General features: G+C 36.0%; 1 protein-coding gene across 1 annotated transcript; it reads left to right on the top strand.

The window, feature by feature from the left end:
• The first annotated feature begins 687 nt into the window (after positions 1 to 687).
• On the top strand, positions 688 to 4,276 carry LOC143586436 (beta-fructofuranosidase, insoluble isoenzyme CWINV6-like). The gene is made up of 7 exons (XM_077067984.1): positions 688 to 1,248; positions 1,370 to 1,378; positions 1,846 to 2,705; positions 2,854 to 3,012; positions 3,096 to 3,337; positions 3,425 to 3,515; positions 3,614 to 4,276. Exons 1-7 carry the CDS (start codon positions 1,062 to 1,064, stop codon positions 3,893 to 3,895), a joined length of 1,830 nt encoding a protein of 609 aa, XP_076924099.1. The 5' UTR covers positions 688 to 1,061; the 3' UTR covers positions 3,896 to 4,276.
• Positions 4,277 to 24,840: the final 20,564 nt, after the last annotated feature.

Genomic DNA, 24,840 nt, shown 5'->3' with positions numbered 1-24,840 from the left:
CACCTTCTGCACCCGCTTCAAGAAGCGAACCGCCTCGGGAGCTAGGGATCCAAAAGTGTCGAAGGTAAATGGAATGAACACGTGTTGATTCTCCAAACACGATGTTTCATGCTTAGCAACCTTCCTAGACTCCGCTCTCAAAACCGCCTGTCCCGGTACGAAGCCACTGTCTCTCAACCCCACCAACGGGGACACCCCGGTGAGGTCAACACACGCATGCTTACCCCCTACCCAGCCAAACACAAGAACATCCGCAGGACACAGGGTAGATCTTCCCTCACGCGGATCAGTCAAAAAGTTAACATGTGCCTCTTTCTTGGCTGAGATCCCGGCACGTCTAAGCACATCCCATAACACATCTCTAACCCAGTCATGACGATACTTGAATCCCGGCAATTCCTTACAGTGGAGGGCATGCTCACCGAATCTATCCAAACAAGTCTTTTTACAAATGGGGCATAATTCATCTGGAGGGAAAAGGGGAATCATAAGCCGGTATTTAAGGATGGCTCTGTATTCAACTGCCGACATCCGTTCCTTTTAAAAAAAACTAATTTTCCATATTAGCAAAGATAATGCATGTGGGCGGTATTAATATGTCACACAATTATCTTTATATTTATAAAGTTTTATGAAACTATTGGTGTTGATGACGAGACTTGTTTCATTTTTTTTCGAACGGACGAGACTTGTTTCATAACACTCTCACAATTCACTAAACAATATCAATGATTTAGTCTATAATTTTACTTTTCTAAACATAAGTTATCTAAATCTTAAAACAGGCAACGTTGCAAGTTGTTAAACATTTTTTGGCAGTTTGGTCTTTCCAGGTCATACGTATTCAAGTGGTCCTATAGGCGAAAAAATATAAAATCATATTTCAAGATGGATCTGGTCAATTATTAACAAACAACAAAAGTCTAGGGGGCTTTAACCAAAATGGTTGAGCAGTTATTGTTGAGCCCAAAGTCTATAAAAGGCAACCAAATGGACCACTCTCAAATTCATTCCACAACAACCTGTTTCTCATAGACGACCTTAAACTCCAAACGTACAGCATGAACAAATTTATATTCTCGTTTATTGCTGCATGTTTTGTTGTTTTGGTTCATGAGACATTAGCCGGTGAAGTCACTGGCCAAACTCTAAAAGATGTCATATCTATGGTATCTCACCCGGCCCATAAATATGAACAACCGTATCGAGCCGGATACCATTTTCAACCACCAAGCAACTGGATGAATGGTATGTCTGCTCATTTCATCTTTATAAATATTTAGCGTGGCTTGTAGCTAATTCATTCTTCTTTTTTATTTCATCGACACCGGTGCTGATACTTGATGGATTGCTGGTTTGATTTTCATAGATCCCAATGGTAAGTTTTTATTTATGTTATGTTTATTATTTTAGAGTTCGAATGTTAGATTCAGTTGCTTCGTTTTAAAGCAATCTATAGTAGCAGTTTCTTGGAATCAAAAACTTACTAAAATTGGTAAAAAGAGAATGTAAGTACCAAGATTGTTAATTTAAAAAAAAAACTATATAATTAAAAAAATAATAAAATATGTTTTTCATGTGCAAAAATATATAGTGGAAATACTATATATTCAAAACACGTTTCTAACAGTTCTATGACTTTAGTTTTAAGTTTCTCTTTTATTTTGGCAGTTGATTTGATAATTGAGTTGGGTATCATCTAATCCGATACGATTATAAATCTACAAAATTTCTAAAGCTGACGCATAATAGATCGAACACCCGTGCTGAACATTTCGGGTTTCGGTTTTTTCCAAAGCTTTGGTTGGTGAAGATTATAATGGTAACTTTACATTACGTATGCAGGACCAATGTTATACAACGGAGTATACCATTTCTTCTACCAATACAACCCGTATGCAGCCACTTTCGGTATGATCGTGTGGGGCCATGCCGTATCATACGACCTGGTCAACTGGATCCATCTCGAACCGGCAATTTACCCGAGCCACGAAGCCGACATCAATAGCTGCTGGTCTGGGTCCGCCACCATCCTCCCAGGCAACATCCCGGTCATGCTATACACCGGAAGCGATTCGCAATCCCGCCAAGTCCAAGACCTCGCGTGGCCCAAAAACCTATCCGACCCATTTCTCCGGGAGTGGGTCAAATATTCCGGAAACCCAATAGCAACCCCACCCGAAGGCGTCAGAGATGACTGCTTCCGTGACCCCAGCACCGCCTGGCGCGGCCCTGACGGCGTCTGGCGCATGGTTGTTGGTGGGGACCGAGATAGTAACGGTATGACATTTTTGTACGAGAGTACAGATTTTGTAAACTGGACTCGGTACGAACGCCCACTTGCGGAGTCCGAGCTGGCCACGGGAACTTGGGAGTGCCCCGACTTTTTCCCCGTGGCCTTAAACAGTACCAACGGACTTGATACGTCTGTGTATAATGGGAATGTGTTGCATGTGATGAAAGCTGGATTTGAAGGGATTGATTGGTATACAATTGGAACGTACACCCCTGATCATGAGAACTTTTTGCCACAAAATGGGTTGAGATTGACCGGAGGGACAATGGACTTGAGGTACGATTATGGAAAGTTTTATGCTTCCAAGTCGTTCTTTGATGATGTGAAGAACCGAAGGGTGTTGTGGGCTTGGGTCCCGGAAGCTGATTCGCGAGAAGATGATATTAAAAAAGGATGGGCCGGTCTTCAGGTATATAATTATTAATATTATTTTTTACCGTAATACTTTACTTTACACTGATAAATCTAAACTACTCCTTTGTTGGTAGTATGTTTTGGGTTTGTGATCAGAAGTGAAAACGATGTTTATGTTTGATTTAGTTTTTATTATTTTGTAGTCGTTTCCGAGGGCGGTATGGTTGGACGGAAGTGGGAGGCAGTTAATTCAATGGCCTGTGGAAAAGATTGAGTCACTTCGTGAAGGTGAAGTAAAGCTTGAAAACAAGAAGCTTGAAGCTGGTTCAGTTCTTCAAACTGAAGGCATTACTGCTTCTCAGGTTTGTACCTTGTGCATTAAGAATTGAACATCACTCGTACAACTTTACATGTTTTTAAATTTTTTTGCTGTTTAAATTTTTAGGCCGATGTTATAATCTCATTCAAATTGGACAATTTGAAAGAGGCTGAAGTGTTGGATACGAGTTCGGTTAATCCACAAACGCTTTGTACCGAAAGGGATGCGACTAGTGTTGGTGCGTTCGGGCCCTTTGGGTTATTGGCCATGGCATCTAAAAACTTGAAGGAACAAACTGCGATCTTCTTTAGGGTTTTCCGAAACCAAAATAGAGGGTACTCGGTGCTCATGTGTAACGATCTAAGCAGGTTTGTGATAGTTTTTCTTATATCAATAGTTAGCACACGCTCTTTCTAAGTTAAAATAACTAAGCTTCTGTTATTTTTGGTTAAAAGGTCTACTGCTAGAAACAACATTGACACAACAAGTTTTGGCACATTTGTTGACATAGATCCTCGTTACAGTGAAATCTCTCTGAGAAGTTTGGTGAGTACTTGGTTTAGTTTTATTTGCATATGGTAACATTTAAAGCCAATGAATCGTTATTTTACCATTTTTGACCTCTTGTTTATTGGATATTACAGATAGATCACTCAATTATCGAGAGTTTTGGTGGAGAGGGTAAGGCATGTATCACAAGCCGTGTTTACCCTAAATTTGCTAGTTATGAAGATGCTCATCTTTTTGCATTTAACAACGGTACTCAAAACGTCAAGATTTCACAAATGAAAGCATGGAGTATGAAAAATGCTGAATTCATTACAGATAAGACCGTCAACAATGCAAAAATAGAACTTAAAATGCTAGAGACTTCATCATTCAAATTAGATCATTGGGATGGGAGGCCTAAGGAGATGGTTTTGTAATTCTTTTGAAAGTCTCATTCTTTGTTGCGTATTCGTTCACAAAGCTTTTGGAGTTTGTGGCCATTTTTTATGTATTTGTAAGCTTTTAAGATGCAACAGTTTGTGCAAAGCACATGAGATCATTAAACCAAATTATACCGCCGTCAACATTATTTTAATATGGCAATATTAGAGTATACATTTCCCCATTTTGTTTTGTTTATTGGTTCTGGATAAGGTATTTTTATAAACTCGAAGATGTCACATGGTATATTCCCCTTTCCCCATAAGATTCAAAACATATGAGTCAAAGATATTGGGTCCGTTGTTTATGATGTTGGGAGCACAAAAATATTGCATGTGAGATTTACAAAGGTTTTGGATAAAGTTTAACTGTTTAAAAGTAACTTTTTTTTTAACGGTCAACGTATATAATTCCAATGCACTTCGTACGGGTGATCCTAATAGGTGTTGAATCCAGAAAATAAATTACGCCTACTTATGAATGGAAGTGAGGTTCGTGTCATCGAGGATACAAATTAACTAGATTATATCAAAACATTTTAAGTAAAAATATGATTATTTTAAAAAGTGTTCAAATTTAAACCTAAAATTTATGAAAATGATTTTGTTTTTATAAAAACGTGAATTCAAATTTTTAAAAACTAATTTCAACATTAAGGTAATTTCTTGATTTAATTATAGCTTATGATCATTAAAAATTATGGTGTAAGGATTTTTATCTAAACGGTTTGTATCAATACTAAACGTCACGCCGTTCGGGTATCCACTCTATCTAATGTCTAGCCACACGTGGTTCGGTGATTAGATCAAACCCGCTACTTTAAGCTCACGATGTTCGGATCTTAGTGGGTGGGCTGCGTAATAGAAGTATCAATTATAATTAAGCACACACACCGTTCGGAATGCTTAATCAAATCATGTGACTCTATAATAATTTTGGGTTCATAGACAAACTCAAAATATTACTTGTTTCTTTTATCAAAACTTAAAACCTGATTAGGGTTTTAAATCTTAATGAACTTTATTAAAAAAATATAAAGGTTGATTAGATTTATTAACAATCTAATATGTATCAGAATATAACCGGGTTTAAGATCAAGAATCATAATTGTTTCACATAAGTTTTAAATCAAATCAAAACCTAGTACCCTACTGTTGAAATTATATTGATTTAGCCAGGCATGATGGCTAAATCAATCAAAATGTTAAAGAAACAAAACATGAAATTCAAACTTATCCGTTTTCCTTGCCAAACTCGTCACCAGAAGCTGCCGTCTCCAAAGATGTCGATTCCCCCAACCCCTAACGAAGTTTTCCATTTTATTCTTGATGCTCACACAAACAAATTTCAATTGTGGCCCACAAGCCCAAGTACATGATCCGGTCACTCCTAAAACTAAGGGGTATACACCAGTGGGCAACCCCCACTGTACCTAGGTGACAGCCACTTAGCCATTCACCCTCCACCGGTCTCACGCAAACACCGCCCCCTACTTTTGGTCACGCGTGACCTGACCTCATTGAGGATGGTCAGTAGCATCAGTAGCCATTGTCTTGCTTTTGTAACCGTTGTAAACGTTCGAATTTAAAAAAGAAAATCTTATTTAATATATATATATATATATATATTAATTACATTAACCTATTTCAAACAATTTTAGTCCATTTCAACATATTTGTACCATTCTTCTCTTCTATATTTCAACCAATTTCAAACACATTTTAACCCAAAATGGATCTCAACTTTACCCTGGAGGTAATGCAAAGTGCGGTTTTAGCTTTTCACGAATGTATCAAGTATAACAAATACCTCAAGCGACAAGCCAATTCAAGTCAAACCTTCATACCGATGGCAATGTTCAAGAGGTGGTGCCGAAAACCCAACCCGAACCTGTGAAAAAAAAGAAATCGAAAAAACGGGGCCCTAAAGAAACCCAACCCGAAACCATTGCACCTCCGGTTCGAGAGAAGGTTGGCATGTACACTACCGAAGAAGTCGCTTTGGCAAGAGCTTTGGTTAGCGAAAGCAATAATTCGTCAAAGGGTGTTCTTTACAATTTTATATTTTTTTTAAAATCTCAAATGTTTAAATATGTTTCCGTTTTACATTTTATTTATATGTTATTAGGTAATACTCAAATGGGACCGAGTTTTTAAAAGGCCGTCTTATTCAGATACCATGAAATTTTACAACTCCCGACGTATCGGAGACATGGTTCCATAAACGAAAAATGGAGGAAGATGAATAAAAAGGTGGGATGGCTTAACAATCTCTACAACAATGCCAAGGATAATCCAACGAGTGGTAGTAATGACGTTGATATTTACAAGTTGGCAAACGATCGATATGTTGCCAAACATAAGCATGTTTTTTCCTACCCACAAGTTTCGGAAATTGTTCGACATTGTGCGAAGTGGCATTCGGTTCCCAACGGGGTTGATTCGGTGAACCGGATAAAAACGTACGAAAGTGGATACTATATTGCGGGTGGTTCAGATGCTCGTTGTACCAAAGATCTTAATATAGATTTTAGCGATGACGATCCGGCTGAACTGGAACGTCCGATTGGGAGGGATAAGGCAAAGGCAAAGAAAAAGTCAAAGGAAAAAAGTGTCGGATCGTCTTCAACCGATGACCCAAAGTTGAATTTTATAAAGGATGAGTTTACTAGTTTTAAAGAGTTGCAAATTGAGAAGATAAAAATGAGGCAAAAAATAAGCGAAGAGACGACCGAGATAGAACGGGGAAAACTTTGTTTAATGGAGGCCGAGCGGAAAGACAAGGCCAAGAGGAAATATTTCGATCTTTTAACACGAGATATTTAGCCATCTTCAAGGACAAAAGCTCGAGTTTCCGTTGGCATTGAAATGAAAAATCGGCCAAAAATATAACTTAACTTTCTAGCTTCTTAGTTTTAGTTTTTAGTTTTTTATGTTTACTTTTTATTAATTTTTTTCTAGATTTTTAGTTTATGGTTTATATTTTTCAATTAATGTAATCGTTTCCATTTTTTTAATTTATGCATTTTAATTAATTTTATTAGATATTATAATTTCAATATATTTTAAATATAAAAGTTGTATTAAATAATAAAAATATAGGAAATGGAGAATGATGAAGAATGGTGTTTAAGGGTGTATACCCCTAGGTTGAAGAGTGTTGTTGGATGATGGGGGAAAGCTGACGTGGCACAAACGTACCGAATGAGAGGAATTGTGTTGAGAAGTGTATACTCGTTAACCTAATTAATTGCCAAGCCTGCTTATTAATTAGAACCCATCTTAAACTCTTAATCTTTAGTCTAAATTCTTGCGCAGCCCTATTTGATTAATTCCATCATTAAAATAACTAAGAACTTCTTTTCTTCTATTCCACGTGAGCCCAATTCCAATTCATAAGCTCTCTTATTATAATTCCACATGAATAATTAGATTATAAGTTTCATAAACCAATACTATCTTGAGCTCCTAGCTTATCTTTGTGTCTCGCGTTTCACTTAATTTATTCACTTTCGTTTTTCTTGAAACCGATCACAACGTTTTGGCTCGTCAGCTCTTTAACTCTTTCAATTCTGTGTATGACCCTTTGTTGCCACTCCCAACCGCTCCACACCTACACAAAACAATAAAACGATCCAAAGTAGACTCTGATCCGCTCCTCAAAACAAGCGATTCACAAAATAATGTGATATATGTATGATAAATGCATTATATATGGCTAAAATTGGGTGTTAAGTGTTATAAAACATGCCTAAAAATACAACTAGCAGACCCAGTGGCAAAAGGTCATTGGCAGCTCCTAGTCATACAGATATCTACTTCTAAAATTTCAGATAAATTAATTATGGATTTTTTATTTTTATTTCTTTTTTAAAAAAAAAAGTAAACTTCATTCACTGCACCAAATCAACAACAATGAAGAAGCGGTGCCCATTATCAAGGGAGGAACCACCAAAAATAGTTACATTAGAGCATCATCCTTACACCAATTTAACCAACTACCCTTAAAATTCTTATACCTATCTTTCTTCACAAGAAATCTAAAGTCTTGATATTGCCTATATATCATCAATTTTCGCCTTTCTTCCTTGGTGTAGCTTTTGATTGAACCGTTTAGTTTGAAATTAATCAATTAATAGCATTTGTTTTATTTGAAAACATGAGCTGCGAACGAGTCTTGTCATGAAAAGGAGTCATGTCATGGCCGGGGTTTAAAGATTTGCATGCACCCATGGCATAATGCTCACAAAACTTGGTGTCTAATTGCTTCACGTCTTTGAATATTTGTCTCGTATTCAATTCACTAACACCTCGTATTCAATTCACTAAGACCTTGAAGACTAATATGGCCAGAATTACCATTCTTGTCATTTGCAATATAACATAAACAGACCCTGCTGGTAATGTTGTAAAAGTCGGATTCCAAAGCCTTGGAATCAGCGATTCCAAGGTCCTCGGACATCAACTTTGCCGCATTTTCCCAACTCGGCCACTATTACTCGCCAAGGTCCAACTCGGTCAAAAGTCGGACTACTCGGCCTCCAAGGTCAACTCGGCCAAAATTATTTTATCTTTTAAATTTTTTTATATTTTTTGTTAATTGTTTTAGTAAAAAATTAAAAGTAACAACAAAACATAAATTTTTTGAATTATATTTTTTTTTTTCATATGAATTATGCTTATCTTAACATATATATGATATCCAATAATTAATTCATGTTATATTTATCATGTCCGAGTACTCCCCGAGTACTCCAAGTACTCCATACAAGGGGGTCGGCCGCCTAGGGACCGCCTAACGATTTTTACAACATTGGCTGCTGGTCTACTATCTAGAACTGTTCTAGAGAACATAGATATATTTTTTTCTTCTAACTCCAAGTAGTACATCAAGTCCCAAGCCAATCAAATAAACGAACAAAGAAATACCGAACTTCACTTATTATTATATCAAGGAAACTAGCTCAAAAGCTTAATACAATAAACTTTGAAAGAGGATAGTGGTGGGTGATCTCTATCTCTAACTTGCTAGATCTATTTATATTAGTTTAGCCAACTTGCCAACTACTTGCATTTATATCCAACTACTTTAGTTATGACCAACTACATAAGTTAATATCAAACACATTAGTTAATGTCAACTACCATTGTTAATGTCAAATACCATATAGTCTCTTAATCCCACACACCATGATGAGATACTTAGACCCGAACTCGACATGTTCGACTCGGTTAATTACCAACATTCACCCTTCTAATTTCCGAGTCGGATTTTGGGAGGTATTCTACTCCAAGTAACTTGCGCATCTCCTTGAACGCCTTTACTTCTTCAATTTTGGAACCGACTACCAAGTGATCATCGACATATACTACAATAATTAATATGGACTTGGTTGATTTCTTCACGTATGCGGCTTGTTCCTCGATGCATCTTTTGATACCCATCTCACTTAGAACTCCTTTTAACTTTGAGTTTCAAGCTCTTGGAGCTTGTTTGAGCCTATAAAGAGCCTTCGAGAGTTTATACACTTTATGACTCTCTCATTTCTTTACGAACCCTTCCGGTTGTTAAACACACACTTCTTCTGGTAAATCACCATGTAAGAAGGCGGATTTTACATCCATGTGATGTACCTCCCATACTCCACTCGCAACTAGAGCTAGAATAAGTCGAACTGTCTCGAGTCGGGCCACGGGTGCGAACACCTCATCGTAATTGATCCCGTGTCCTTGTAAATACCCCTTTTCAACTAACGGTGCCTTGTACTTGTTTACCGACCCATCCGAAATTTTCTTAACTTTGAAACCCCACTTTACCCCAATCGGCTTCACCCCGTTAGGACAAACCATAAGCTTCCACATGTTGTTTTTCTCGATTGATTCCAACTCGGCTTTCATTGCTTGAACCCACTCTCTACTTCCTTTTGCTTCTTCATATTTTGTAGGTCCGTCATCAATTAAAAGCATTAAATCTTCATCGAGTACATAATCATCAAGGTATCTTGGTGGAACCGACACCCGTGTGGACCTCCTAAGTATCGGACCTGAATCGTGATCCAAAACTGAGTTGTTGTTGCTGTTCGGGTTAGATGATGAGCCCAAGCTACTCCTGTTTGGGCCTGCTGATAAGCTCGAGTCGTTGATCGGTTTGGAAATAGACTCGTACTCAATTTCTTTATCGAATTGCACATCTTCCTCTCCCTAATCGATAACTAAATCTTGCCAAACACGCTCATCAACTGTTTCGTTCGAATACTCGAACCAAGTCCTCCCTTTTCCTTAATCAAATTTAACATCCCGACTAACCATAACTGTCTTTGTAGCCGGGTCGAATAAGCGAAAAGCCTTGGAACCATGTTTGTTTCCAAGATACACCAATTTCTTACTCCTATCATCGAGTTTCATTAGGATTTGGGTCGGAATCTTTGCAAATTCAATACAACCAAATAGCTTTAAATGACTTATATTCGGTTTATACTCTTTGAATGCTTCATTCAGAGACTTGTATTTTACCGCTCGGGTCGTTACTCGGCCATGCCATGTTTGAGAAATCTGGTCTTCGTTTACGTGTAAACACATGTTCTTTGCAACACGCATCTTGACCTTGTAAAGTCGATTCGTCTTTTGTACTCTCATGATTAGCCTACCGCTACCATCATACATCCAAAGATCATTTTTTTCAAAAGAACCTCACACCCATTATCCATAGCTTGACCCAAGCTTAAAATTTTACACCGAAGATTTGGTATAAAATAAACATTAGTACTTTGTTTTACCTCCCCGTTGTTGCAATGTAACATTATAGTGCATTTCCCCTCGATTTTGACTTGGGAATTATCACCAAAACGGACTTGGCCTACCACTCTTTCATCAAGCTTAGAAAAGAATGACCGCTCTCCCGTCATGTGATTGCTAGCACCATAATCGAGGTACCAGATCCCTTCTTCAGGTCCTTCGGATTGGTACCGACTTGGTAAAACATTCTCCTCATTTAAGTAGATCAACTCATCTACTTGTTGTAACATCATAAGGGTCTCGTTGGCCTTGGTTAGATTTGCTTCCTTCCTTCGTTCAAGACTAAAGGAATCAAAATGACCCATCTGGTCACATCGGTAACATTGTAACTTTGACCGATCTTTACCCTTATGTTTTTCATCGATTTTTTGTTCGGAGTTGTCTCGGGTTCCCCTGTTTTCGCCATTATCTCGACCTCGACCTTGACCCTTACTCCGATTTCCACCGGTTTCTCGTCCCCTTCCTCTACTTGATTCACAATTCCGGTCATCGAAATAATGAAACAGTAGATTACCTTGATCTAAGGATTGTGGTTCTTCGTCTTTGGTTTGTTCTTCTTAAGCCCTGAATCGACCCATTACGTCTTAAAACCCAACCGCCTTTAGATCTAGGATTTGTTCAAGTGAAGAAACAATATGAACAAATCGACGAGGTAAGCTTGTGATTAATTTCTTGACAATTTTCTTCTGCTCGAAAGTCTCTCCGAGCGTGGCAGAATTTGAAGAGATCTCCGATATTCTGTTTGCGTAATCATCGATCTTTTCTGAGTCTTTCATCTTCAAGGCATCAAACTCAACTATCAATGTTCAGAGCCTTGCTTCTCTTACCCTTTCGGCTCCTAGATATTGAGTTCGGATTGCTTCCCACATATCTTTTGCCGAGTTTAGACTGCCGACTTGCAAAATCTGTTGTTTGGGTATGGTGGAAAAGTAGGGCGGTCGCCACGTTATTTATCTATGCATCAGCCACACCAGGATCTATCGCATCCCATACGCAATGCACATTAAAAATAACCTTCATGCGGAGTGCCCATACTGTGTAGTTTGTTGCTTTTAACACTGTGCATTGAAACGAACCCGAGCTATTGTCCTGCTTGGCTAGCGGCGGTGGTGTAGTTGAGTCACCCATGTCTTGATCAAACACGACTTTGTTTAATCAAATGTTTTAGCAACAATGAACGTTTATCGATTGGTCCTTGAACAGCTCTGATACCAATTCAAGTCCCAAGCCAATCAAATAAACGAACAAAGAAATACCGAACTTCACTTATTATTATATCAATGAAACTAGCTCAAAACCTTAATACAATAATCTTTGAAAGATGATAGTGGTATGTGATCTATTTATACTAGTTTAGCCAACTTGCCAACTACTTGACATAAATGCCCAACCACCAAACTTATGATCAACTACATTAGTTATGGCCAACTACATAAGTTAATGCCAACCACATTAGTTAATGCCAACTATCATATAGCCTCTTAATCCCACACACCATAATAAGATACTTAGGCCCGAACTCGACATGTCCGACTCAATTAATTACCAACAGTACAAGCATAGATCCCTTTCCAACTCTAACCTTCCCACTTCTTAGACTGATATATGATACCCATTACTTTTGAATGTTCTAGAGAAATCAATTCTCTTATGTAAGATCCGGGATATACCTCAAATTGGACAATGTGAACATTGCTCCACTTTCTTACTTCAAAGTAGCAAAACCAAATCCCTACATCTTGAAAGGTCTGTAATCACTCAACTGAACAAAACCAAAATCCTCTACTTTTAATGTTAGATGTAAGGTCTGTAATCACTCAACTAAACAAAACCAAAATCCTACACTTTTAATGTTGGTGAAAATACATAATGGGGGTTATCCTTAAAAAATCTAAGAGTCGTGATATCACACTTTCAAATCAAAATTATTTGTGGTTCCCAAATGCTTTAATCAGATAAAGTTCAGATTGAATTGAGCATGGATCGAGTATGGAAATTTTTGAGAGATACTTGCTTTAACTGAACAAGAGAAATATATGTATGATCAAGATGCAGTTATTAGGGTTAGGTTCGGGAACTTCTTTTTCAGTTATCAAGTATTTTAATTTCAAATTACACAAAATACACTCCTATTTTTAATACCAAAATACATACAAAAATTAATATATTAAATTTCTAATGCACCTTGGACCCTCATTCCTGGGGCGCTGCCTCGACCCCCGCCATGGGGGCGCCCCCTTGAAACCTCAATTGCTTAGGGGCTTCGCCCATAAGTACCAATAGGGTTATTGAATCACAATAAGATCAAATAAGTGTGCACACATCATCCGACTTATTTCGATTCATATTACAATTAACTTATCAACAAGTTAATCCAATTATACTATAATAGCCAACATTTAATTTGTCAAAGAAATCTTTGTTAGGTGTCAAATGGCATGAACACCATGGATATTATCCATAATCCATTCCCATTAACATCATCTCTATACACTAACATGACAACAACTTCATTATCACCCTTGTTGTTTCTTTTTTTCAAGACAGTCTTTCTTTAAGTGTATTTTAGAATTATAAACATAAAACTTCTTTTAAACTTGGATTTAGAATAATTAGACATCTTTAATTTAGGGTTTCTTTAACTAGATCTTCCTCCAGTATAGACTACTTCCAGGATCATCACTGACTTCATTCTTTTTTCTGCAACTTCCTCCATTGATAATGTATCCCTACCAAACATTAAAGCATAAACAAAATGTTCATAGGAATGTGGTAGAGTTCTCAAGAATATAGTTTGCCGACCCTATTTATCTAGTGTCCACGTCAGCATTCTTGAGCTCAAGTACAAATTTATTGAAATATCAGTATGATCTTCAAACGCCTTCCCATATGTCATCTGAAAAATATATGGATAACTTCTTCAACACAAACGGTTAGTCAGTGGCTTAGTCATGTAAGGACTTTCAATCTTGGACCAAATTTCAATAAACGTCGTCTCCTTTGATTAGGGGTGCGTGACAAACCAAAAATACCGATCCGAAACTGAATGTGCTTCTTTTCTTTTTCGGTCTGAGCCACTACCAAGCAATCGTTTCATTTACATACTTAAACTAGGTTTATTATGTACTGCCCTCTATCACATGTCAAGATATTTATTGTTAAGGAAAAAGATAATTTTGATTTAAATCATTAATTAAGTATTATTATCATCGCATGTTATTGTATCGGATATGATAAATTGTGACATAAGGATAAATGATTTACGTAATGGAGTTGAAGATGTTGATGACTAACTATACTTTTATATTATGATTCAATAAATAAGTAATGTTATTAAAGTACTTATTTACATAATTAAAAGCAACTAAATATCCATTGCAACCCATAACCGGCCACAAGGTGGGGATTCTCCTTTGGCTTGTCAAGGATGGTAGTGTGATCATGCCCCTTAGGCTTATTCTTTCATGATATCACATATGTACTTCTTGTTCCCTTAGGGCCATGAATATTAAAATAATTTTTTCAAACTACAATATTTAGCAGTTTGAGCTTGTTCTTTTATTTGTTCAAATCCCATCTTGTGCTCATATAAGACGCAAGACTAGCATCAAGAACAACTTTGTTTTGGTGTGCGTAATCTTGGAGTTGGGAGCATTTGATTCCAAAGTTCATCTTCTTCAAAGAACAATTCTTCCAATCGAAGGTTATTCTTGAAAAGATAAAATTATAGTTACTTATGATGTTTCGGATACAAATTTGCTTGTAAAATATCAACCAATTGACTTGCTATAATTTAATCCCTTTTTGTATGACAATTCATAAATTAGGAATTAATGTTCATTGGTTCGGGCATTTTACAACTCTATTTTATTTTTGGGTTTTTTCATACTGATTGCAAAAGGAAGTGCGATTGTGTAATACTGACCAAATTCCATGTGTCCTAGTCACAACATGCAGGTTGAATGCCACTACTTTTTTTTTTAAACGGCCAACTAAGTAACGTCGGGTACCCTGTACGTGGCCCCCATTGGCTAAAGGTAGCCTGAGCCGGCCACTAGTCCGGACGGACGGAGCCCCTAAGCGGTCCACCTGTTGAGGGATTCACCGGATAAAACCCGACCCCACGCCCGCCAAACGGCACGACAGCGAGGAGCCGGTAAAACCGGGTGAGATCAGGACTCGAACCCTGGCAAGCCAGGGTCATCCCTCATATCTCCCATATAAGTTGGTGGTAGTGAGGTTTAATCCCCCTACCTCTCACTTGTAAATTAAATGCTCTATCATTAAGCCACAACACTTAAAGTGAGGTTTGAATGCCACTACTTTTTACCATTTTAGTTTTAATGGCTGCATTTTAAATGAAAGTTATCGTTATATAATAATAAGGTTCAGTAAAAGTTACTGCTACTTTAGACAAACAAAAAAAAAGAAAAGAAATTAAAAGCATCTGAAGTGTTGCCTGGCCTGTGTTATTAGCAACTTTCAAAATTAAAGTAATGAACTGCTATAATATGAAAAAATAGGGAAAAGATCCAATACAATAATGTCTTAACGTACATTACGTACGGGAATCCATTTTTTCACGAATCGATCCATGAAATCACATCCAAACATCTCGGAATCGTCAATACATATCCAATCAATCATTGGTTCACCGAAAAAAACAATTTTGGATGGTTAATCGATCAAATTTTCACTTTTTTTCACGAAGACTGTTTTTGAGCGTTTATTGAGTGTTTGCTGAGCGTTTAAGTTTTGTGAGCGTTTTCTGAGCGTTTTAGGTTTTTGCCTTTGTTTTATTTGCCTTTGAGCGTCTCGCGTACCTACCGTACGTTAAGGCATTAGCGTACAATAACTGCACCCTAAAAAAATATATACAAATATAGCCGTTACCTATTTATCATTTTCAATTAAAAGCATTAACCGATTTGTAAATCGAAAACATACGATCGTATTAAATTAACAATCATCGTATATCTCATTTTAAATTAAGTCAACCGATTTGTAAATCAAAATTATCTTCAAATATAGACATTGGATTTGTAAATTGATAAAATCAACAAATAAGCCGTTACCCGATGGCTACAAAATCAAAAGTTTTCTATTTAACGTGACATGGATAAGTAACTTTTCTCACTACACATATCATCTCTTAATTTCAACACGAGTGTGTGTTACATTACCTTTCTTCTTAAATTTATGCTCATGAAAAGTTACCAACAAAGCAGTGGTTGTAGGGTCAAAATTTGTGACTTGCGATATCAATGTGGCGAAACTCGTTAAATATATTGTGGTCAAGTTAATAATTAAAGTGAGCGAGAAATCCGGGCACGAGACGATAGCTTCGGTGCACGCGTTTAGCTTCATGTTATACTATAATATAAATATAGACTTCTTGTCTTTGTTTATGTGTGTGCTTGTATGGTGTAAATCATCCACCCAAGGGGAGCTCGCTTTGGGTGGGTCGGTCCTTGTTTAACGCTATTAACCTTTTAACCGACAACGAGATTGTTCACTTATATTCTATCTTTATATTATCTTTTGTTCGGCCGTTTGATTTACCGCACCCGTCTCGACACTTTGTATCAAGAGCAAAACCGTTCGAGTGGTCATTTTGGGACCTACAGTGGTCATTGTAACAACTCGGATTTTTCTCAATTAAGATTTTATCAGTTACCTGACCCGTTTTATGTTCGGGAAGTTTTATCAATAAAAATATCCTGTTTATCGAGTCATTACTATTATTTTAATATTCTTGTGTAAATATTTATTTAATTATTAAAAACTACTTTCAAATATATGCATTATTAACCCTAAACTAGACTTTAACCCTATTTTGTATCCACCTCCATAGTCTAGGGACCAATATGCAAAATCTGTATTATTATTATATCATATCCTAATCCTATAACCCGCTTACCCGTATCCAGCATCCAAACCCACAACCCGTTTACTCTTTTACCCGTTTATTATTCTTTAACCACAAGTCTCGTCCAAATTATGGAATTGATCAAGAAATCTTATTCTTCTTACCTATTTCGGCTTACCGACACTATGAATTAGGAAAACGAAATTCAGATTGATCCATATTAACTTATAAACACACCGTCCTTATCTCTATATTGGGTTTTATACATTAGAGGTTGTTATAACACAATTAAACGCGTTTGGACCATGATACCAACATTGCCTTCAAAACCCCCTTGGTTAATATCGTTGTATTAGCCTCCTAGTCTGCGCCGTCGGCTTTTCGAACAAATTCAATCTCATTACCTGATCGATTAAGGTAAATTGATTCATGCTCCTGCTCGCCTTGATGTTAATTTCAATAGCTCTATGATCAATCGGCCAATCACTTAACGATTTGGCCGATTGATTGATCTAGGGTTCATATAGTATTATGGTTCTGCAACTGTGTGTTTATAATTTATCGTTATAAGGACACAACCAATTGACACACCCAGCTCAGTTTGCTAGGTGTGTGTACATGTTTCTAGTGAACCAGCTGCATGCACGGGTTCGAGTCTCTGCAGACCCATATTTTTGATAATCTTTCTTTTTAATTCATTTAGGTATTATATAAACTCTTTTAATCAACTAAATAATATTATAAATATTATAAAACTTATAATTTATTTATATTATATATATAAATATCAAATGGTGGTACCACAACTCATATTTAGAATCATACTGTTTAGCATTTATGCTTTTAGTTTCATCACTAAATTACTTTTTAAGTGATGGTGTGTTGGCTAAAGTGCCTTTTGCTAACTACTTTGTTGTCAAACCTCTAGGGTTCGAATCCTTGGCTTTTGTTGTCCATTTATTTTCCTCCTTATTGTTTTAACCTTGATGTGCTGCTTTGGCTATCCATTTTTTTCCTACTTAATGTTTTAATTTTGATAGGATGTGACACAATTTTGAAATTTAGATTCTTCTTATTATAGGTTTTTTTAGTGTAATAATTTGAGAATATTGAGTTTTAGATTTAGTTTCGGTATCGTAACGAATTTAAACGACGCCAACAAAAAATACAACGCCTCGTCGCCGCAACGCCCGTGTTGTTTATTCAGTTTCGGTACCGTAACAAACCTAGCCAATAACGAGATTAGTTTTTATGTTTACTTCTGGTATGATAATGCACCTAATCGTTACCGACCGAATGTATGTTGACTCGCCGTGGCAATGCATGTATTTTTTTGTTTTTTAGTATTTTTTTGTTTTAAATATGTCAATTTTTTGGGTTTAGTTCTAGTGTTGTGACGAACCTATAGATACCGACCAATATCCCATCACAATGTCTGTAATTTTCCAACCGAATAAACATCATTTTACTTATATTATTTTTTGTATAATAAGCTACGCGTTTACCAATTTATTTTTCTATTAGACATCGACTATATATGTGTTGCTTTGATCATAAGTTGTACGTGTGCTGACACTATTTTGGGCATTCACATATAATTTGTTGATTTAGTGTAGGTGTCGTGACAAAATTAACCGATAACGACCGAATTTGCGTCTAGCTACCGCCACAACGCGGGGGTTTCAAACCTAGTTTTATTTAAAACCGTCATATTAACCAATCACTTTTCCGAACCTTGGTTAAAACCACATATATATGCGTATGTATATATATTCACATATATATATATATGTTTATAAATTATTATTAAGATTTGTTAAAGGTTTTAGTATTAACTACTTAAAAATGGGTTTAATTTAATATATATATATATATATATATGTATATTAAAAATTTATTGTTAGTTAACATATTTTTATATGGATATAAGTTCGAGTGTTTTATAAATAGATTATATTTTATATAAATATTATTATTATTTACAAAAAATCTTTATTAATAATAGTAGTAATGTATTTTTTTTATAAACAAATATTTAATATTATTTAATGCAACTTTAATTAAAAATAATATTCTTAAATAAATGGATTTATTTTATCATATAACTAGTATCGTGCCTGCGTGATGCGGCGAAAGTAATTTACAATGATATAGTCATGTATGTTGGGTTAAAAGTCAACTTGTGAAATAAATAATAATTTAACATTAAGATTATTGTCTTCTTTTGTAAACAAGACAGTGAAATAAATTAAAACAAGAATAATAAATTTTAATCATACTACTCGCACATCCTAATTAGAGGTGCACAAATCGGGTTTTTTAAATATCCGGTTTCGGGTATGACCAGGTATTGGAAAATCGGGTATTGGTAATACCGGGCCGGGTTCGGGTCTGAGTATTGTCTCTAAAACCATACCCAATGCGTCGGGTTCGATTCGGGTATAGAGATAGGCATTCTATTTTCGGGTTTTTTCATGGTTTTTTTCCGAGTATTTTTTGGGTATAGATTGGATTTTTTTAATGGTTGCACCTTTTAAGGGTATCTTCGAGATTGTTTCAGGTATTTTTCAGGCAATTTAGGGTATTGATCGGGTATTTGAAAAACCCGGTTTCGGGTATGGAACCAGTTTCTGTTTTCGGGTATTGTCGGGTATAAATCGGGTCCGGTTCTGGGTACGAGTTTTGGTACTTAAATGCATACGCTATTCGTACCCTACAGGTAAGGTCGGGTACGGGTTCGGGTATTAAAAACCTAGGTATTAAAAAACCGGTTCCGAGTATTTTTTTCGTGTACGGTTCCGGGTTAGGGTTTTTTGTGCACCTCTAATCCTAATGATCTCATCCTAATTTTTCAGACACCATTCATCATCAACTCTATCTGGTCTAATCCAACACTTAAGAGGTTTACTTAAATTTTACATTATGAATTCATAACAGGATAAGATTTTACATATAATTGTTGTTTTTGAGCATGTTTAGGATTGAGTTTAAAAAATAATTATTGGCTTTTTGATGTTTTCAAAAGCCAATAAGCCAAAATGTGTCTGGCAATAAAAAAAATCCTTTTTGTGTTTAGCCTTTTGAAATGGTTAAAAAGCAGTTTTTTAAAAGCCTCAAATTCAGGCTTTTCAATATGACTTTTTGAAAAAGCCAATAAACCAATAAGCATTTTTAAAACTAAATGCCAAACATGCCCTTAGTTTACTTATTATTATTTTTATCAGTCATGTTATGCAAAAACAGTTGTAACATGCAAATAGCATTCAGTGAGATTTGGTTAATAATGTTAGTGCAATTAGTTTAAATGCTTAAGTTGCAATATGTTGTCTATAAGCTAAGTTTTGAATTTGCATGTTTATTAAGAAAATGTTATATACAATACTTATAGTTAATTATTCAATTTTTCCAAAAATTTTAAAATGTAGCGAAAATATAGCAAATGTAGCAAATAAATATCAGGTTACTAAAATTATGGAGATGCTAAAGTAATAAATAAAAGCTTTAACTTGTATGCTTTAAACCATTGTAAATAGATGTAACTATGACTTGTATTATATAATCCGTACCTCGATTTTGAACAAAACTTATATCAAAACGTAGATAAAAATATGAGCGTTACGATGGTATGTTTTAATTTTTAAGAAAACATGATATAGTTGAAGATATAAAGAAAATAGTAAGAAAAATAGATTTGAGGAATATGAGAAGAAAGATTACGGGGTTGAAATATAAATATTGGTTAAATTTACAAAAGAAATGTAAAGATAAAGGGTAAATACTGTAATTATATATTTAACCGTATGATTTGTTGATAAAAAGACAAATTTAGCCCCAAATATTCAAAAATTAATGCTATAGGATTTGTACTTGTAGCAACAAGTTAAGTACCTCTTAAAATTTAAGAGGTCCCTAACTCCTGTATTATATATAGTAGAGATACCTTTTATAAAACAAACTTTAAATAAAATATTTTAACTCCACAATACCTGCTCATACCTAGATTCTCTTTAGCTCATTTATTAATCTGTAGCGTTTCTTCGGCTATCATTACTCTTAGGATTTTTCTATTGATATTCTCGACAAGCGTGACATTTAGTGATTTTTGTTTAATTGAATTCATTCCTTTTGTTTACTATTGTGAGTATTTCACTCATCTTTTTACTTATATTATAATCCTTTTTTGGGGACATATGCGTATCTTATTTATTTACCTATTATATAATATTCAAAATTTGCATATCTTAATCCTTATGTGTATATAAGTTTGATGCCTGACTTGCTATATGTTTATTTGCTTTACTTTCCCGCATTCGGAGAGATCCATCATAATAGTATGATCATACGACTGTCGTAGTGGCCGACGTGCAATCGCATGACAATGGTTTCATCGACAACTCATTATTGGTAACCAATGCCCGATTCGCATGGCAACGGTTTAGCCCATTCTTTATTATCTGTTTGAAATAGTGTACATGCTATGACTTAATTGTTATCTCACATGAACTGTTTGCGTTTTCTTTTATATGTTATATTGTATTCAAATTAACTGGTGTTTTACTCACTCAACATGTGTTGTTGACAAAATTATTTCTATTTTATACGCATATGTAGGTAATCGTATGAATTGAATGCAAGTTGGTGAAGACTTAGTGATGAACTTACGTTAGAAGAATTTTAATCAAGATCATTAGAAATATAAATTTGTTTTGTTGTATTTTATGGATTATGAACTTGTTTGTATTTGATTTATTTGAATATTTATTTAAATTTAATAGATATTGTCACCTTTAATATTGCATGATAGCACCTTGAGAACTTTGAACAATCAGCTCACGCCCCGTGTAAGGCCCCGTTACCGGTGCCCTACTTTGGCTGTTGAATTTACTCACAATCACAGTTTTACATATCAGAGTTAATTAAAATTTTCGCGTAATATAAAAACTTGCATTAAACATTTAAACATTTCATAACTTGTCTTAAACAAAAATCTTGTCTTTCAAATTAAACATCAATAAACATAAAACATCTTGAGTCTTCAGATGCCAGCCTCTTATTCTTCTGCTATGTGCCCCGCTCAAGCTAGCTGCCTCATTCTACTCACATGCGTGCATACTAAAAGTCAGCTACGCTGAGTGAGTCCTAGTTAATCAAGCAACTTACCATACAACCATTACATGCAATTATATACGTGTCCGAAGACACGTGGTCCTCTGTCTAACCTGTTCACTATAACGCTTAACCTCTTCGATACCCCTTACGTCTTAGCCACTTGTTTACGAAAGCACGTAGAGGCTTGCCCTCCCACACACTCACATTATGCCACTTAATAACGAATGCACGTATAGGCTTGCCCTACCACGCACTCGCGTTATGCCACTTTAATAACAAAGGCACATATAGGCTTACCCTAGAACGTACTATCATCATGCCACTAGCACCCTTACTAGACCCGTTTCCACTTCTATCACACTCTACCTCTACTTGTCTGTGACACACTTCCTATCAGTCCATCATTTACGTAACAAGCCAGTCGCATCATAACATTCACACCCACTAATAACCACTTGGAGATCGTTACCTTTGGCGGTACCCGCAATATCTGAAGATCGTTCACGCAGTGGCAAACTTTCATTCATAACAATCATACATACTATCAAATCAATCATTATATCATAAACTTACCACTTAAGGTAAGTGTATTCACACTTCACATCGAGTATGCACACAACCCCGAAAACATAACAAGGAAATGTGACTAGAAACTCACCTGGATTCTGTTACGTTCTCCGTTAAATGTTATTCCTCTCTTTAATTAGGCTCGACTAACTGTACATTAATTACATGTATCAATACTTATCCTAATCACTTTATTCATGTTTCAGCCAAAATGGCTAAGTCTGGTCTATTCAAATGGCTTTATAAGTTATTGTATTCATAAGCATGACCTTGTATTAGAATAGAAGTTACTTAGACTATACGTTTTCCCTTAAACACTATAGTATTCGAATATAGGGTATTCGGATACTTTAGCATTCGAGCACTTTGTATTCAAACACATTGTGTTCCTTTCTTTCTTTCCTCATGCATTCGAATACCCATCTCTTGCTTATTCTTTCTTTCTCCTTTTTGTATTCGAATGTATATGTATATTGTAGTCTAGGAAACTAATATTCGATCTCAATTCTTTTCTCTAGGTATTCGAACACAACATATCCCCTTCTTGTATTCGAATACTTAATGTATTCGAATTGGGTTGTTACCACCATGTATGCGAATGAATAGGTGTTGGGAACCAATTGTATTTGGGTCCTTACGTGTATTCTAACATGCATATTGTATTCGAGTCTTTTATTGTATTTGAACATGTAAATGTATTCGAATGTAAGCATGCATGCGAATTCCTTAAGTTTATTCGAGTATATGCATGTATCTGAATGTAAGCATGTATTCGCGTATATATGTATGTGAATCCTCCCATGTATTCGAATATATGCATGTATGCGAATTCCTTAACTGTATTCGAGTATATGTATGTATTCGAATGTAAGCATGTATGCGAATTCCTTAAGTGTATTCGAATCATACCAATGTAATCGAATGAGCTGCTTCTGTTTAATTCCTTCATTCTCCTTATCTAATGGTATTTTAACATGGAAACTCCTATTATGGTTCCATACTAGTCCGAAACTGTCTCCCAACCCATATTAGCCCAAGATCTAGTTCGGCTAATCATAAAGCTTCGACCTTTATCGCTTTTAAACTAGACCTAGGGTTTTATTTATGAACCGTATATACCCATGAGTTCGTTAAGCCCATTTTAAACATCAAGTTTGTAACTTTATGGTTCATTTTTACCCGATCTACTCTGGGGTTAAGCTTTAGGGCAAAACCGTTCATAAAAATGAGATCTTTATAAGTAAAGAACATACCTTTTGACGTCTCTAGGCTACGGGTTAGCTTGGTTATGAACGTTCGGGTTGTATCTTGCTCTTATAATCAAGATTTATCACAATTTATCGACATTCCAAATTGATTTTGGTCTTGGATCTTCTAACTAGGTCGCAGCCATGTATGGTGAGGTGTGTGTGTTATAGAGTGTGTAGGAAACTTGAAAGATAAGAAATGAGGGTTTTAGGGTTTTAGGGAGGTTTAAGGGAGTATTTATACTCTCTTAGGCCCATGGACCTAAGGCCTATCACCACCCTTTAGTCCATCTTTTAATAATCCAAGTCCATACTCCTTTGTTATATTTAATCTTAATTAAATATTAAAACACATTTAACAAACATATATTCCTTTATCTATTATTATAAAATTTAGGATGTTACAAGTCTACCCCCTTAAAAGAGGTTTCGTCTTCGAAACCTACTTGGTTACCCCAACAGGGTTATCTCCTGCTCTTGCCCCTTGATAAACGTCCTAACTCTCTTGCTTACCGCTTTACCTCATGTCATGACAATCATCGAGTTGATCATGGATCTCAGCTTTCTTTGGTAGCTTCCCATGAAGTTCTCAATGATAGGTTTCATCACACAAGAATGGTAGATCACTTTAATAATTACCGTGTCTACTTTTGGCCCGATAGGTCAGGACCATTGATCAATCTCTGGCCATTCATACGAAATCACAGGTCATTCATAAAAGCATATATATATATATATAATAAATCATTCAAGCTTTCCAGACAAACGTAGGTTCAAAATATAAAACACTCATTAACTACCCTAACATAAAACAACTGCGACAAGCCACTTATTCTCCTGCAACCTTCTCAGTGGCTGGTAAACCATCCTTTTACGTGTCTCCCCTTCTTCCCTCAATTGCTACGGCTACTCCACAATCTCTAGCTATGTGACCTGACTTACCCCACTTGTAATATTTCTGGTCCTCTATGTATTCATGAGAGATGTGTCCCTTCTTCTCGCATCGGTAGCACTGATTTGGACCAGCCTTGCATTCTCTCAAGTGAATTTTCCCGCAATCTTTTGTGTCTTCCTTCCCGCATACTCCACGACACCTGCAGACCGTTTGGTTCCTTTCCCTCCTTCCTTTTCTTCCACTCCCACATCATCCACCACCAGATCTTCGTAAACCATTTCTGCCAGCTCCACAGCAGAATCAAAGGTAGCAGGTTTACTAATCCTGACTAAGGTGCGGACATTATGTGGTAGTCCTCTCACGTAAAACTTGATTCGCTTGGCCTCAGTTTTCACCATGTCAGATACTAACCTCGGCATGCGGTTGAACTCAGTAGTGTACTTGCGGTGTGTCATCTTCC

This window comes from Bidens hawaiensis, unplaced genomic scaffold, assembly GCF_021521415.1.
Source record: "Bidens hawaiensis isolate Kalapana, Puna unplaced genomic scaffold, B.hawaiensis_p1.1 tig00034654_1, whole genome shotgun sequence".
NCBI lineage: Eukaryota > Viridiplantae > Streptophyta > Magnoliopsida > Asterales > Asteraceae > Bidens > Bidens hawaiensis.
This window is presented reverse-complemented; position numbering and strand designations above follow the sequence as displayed.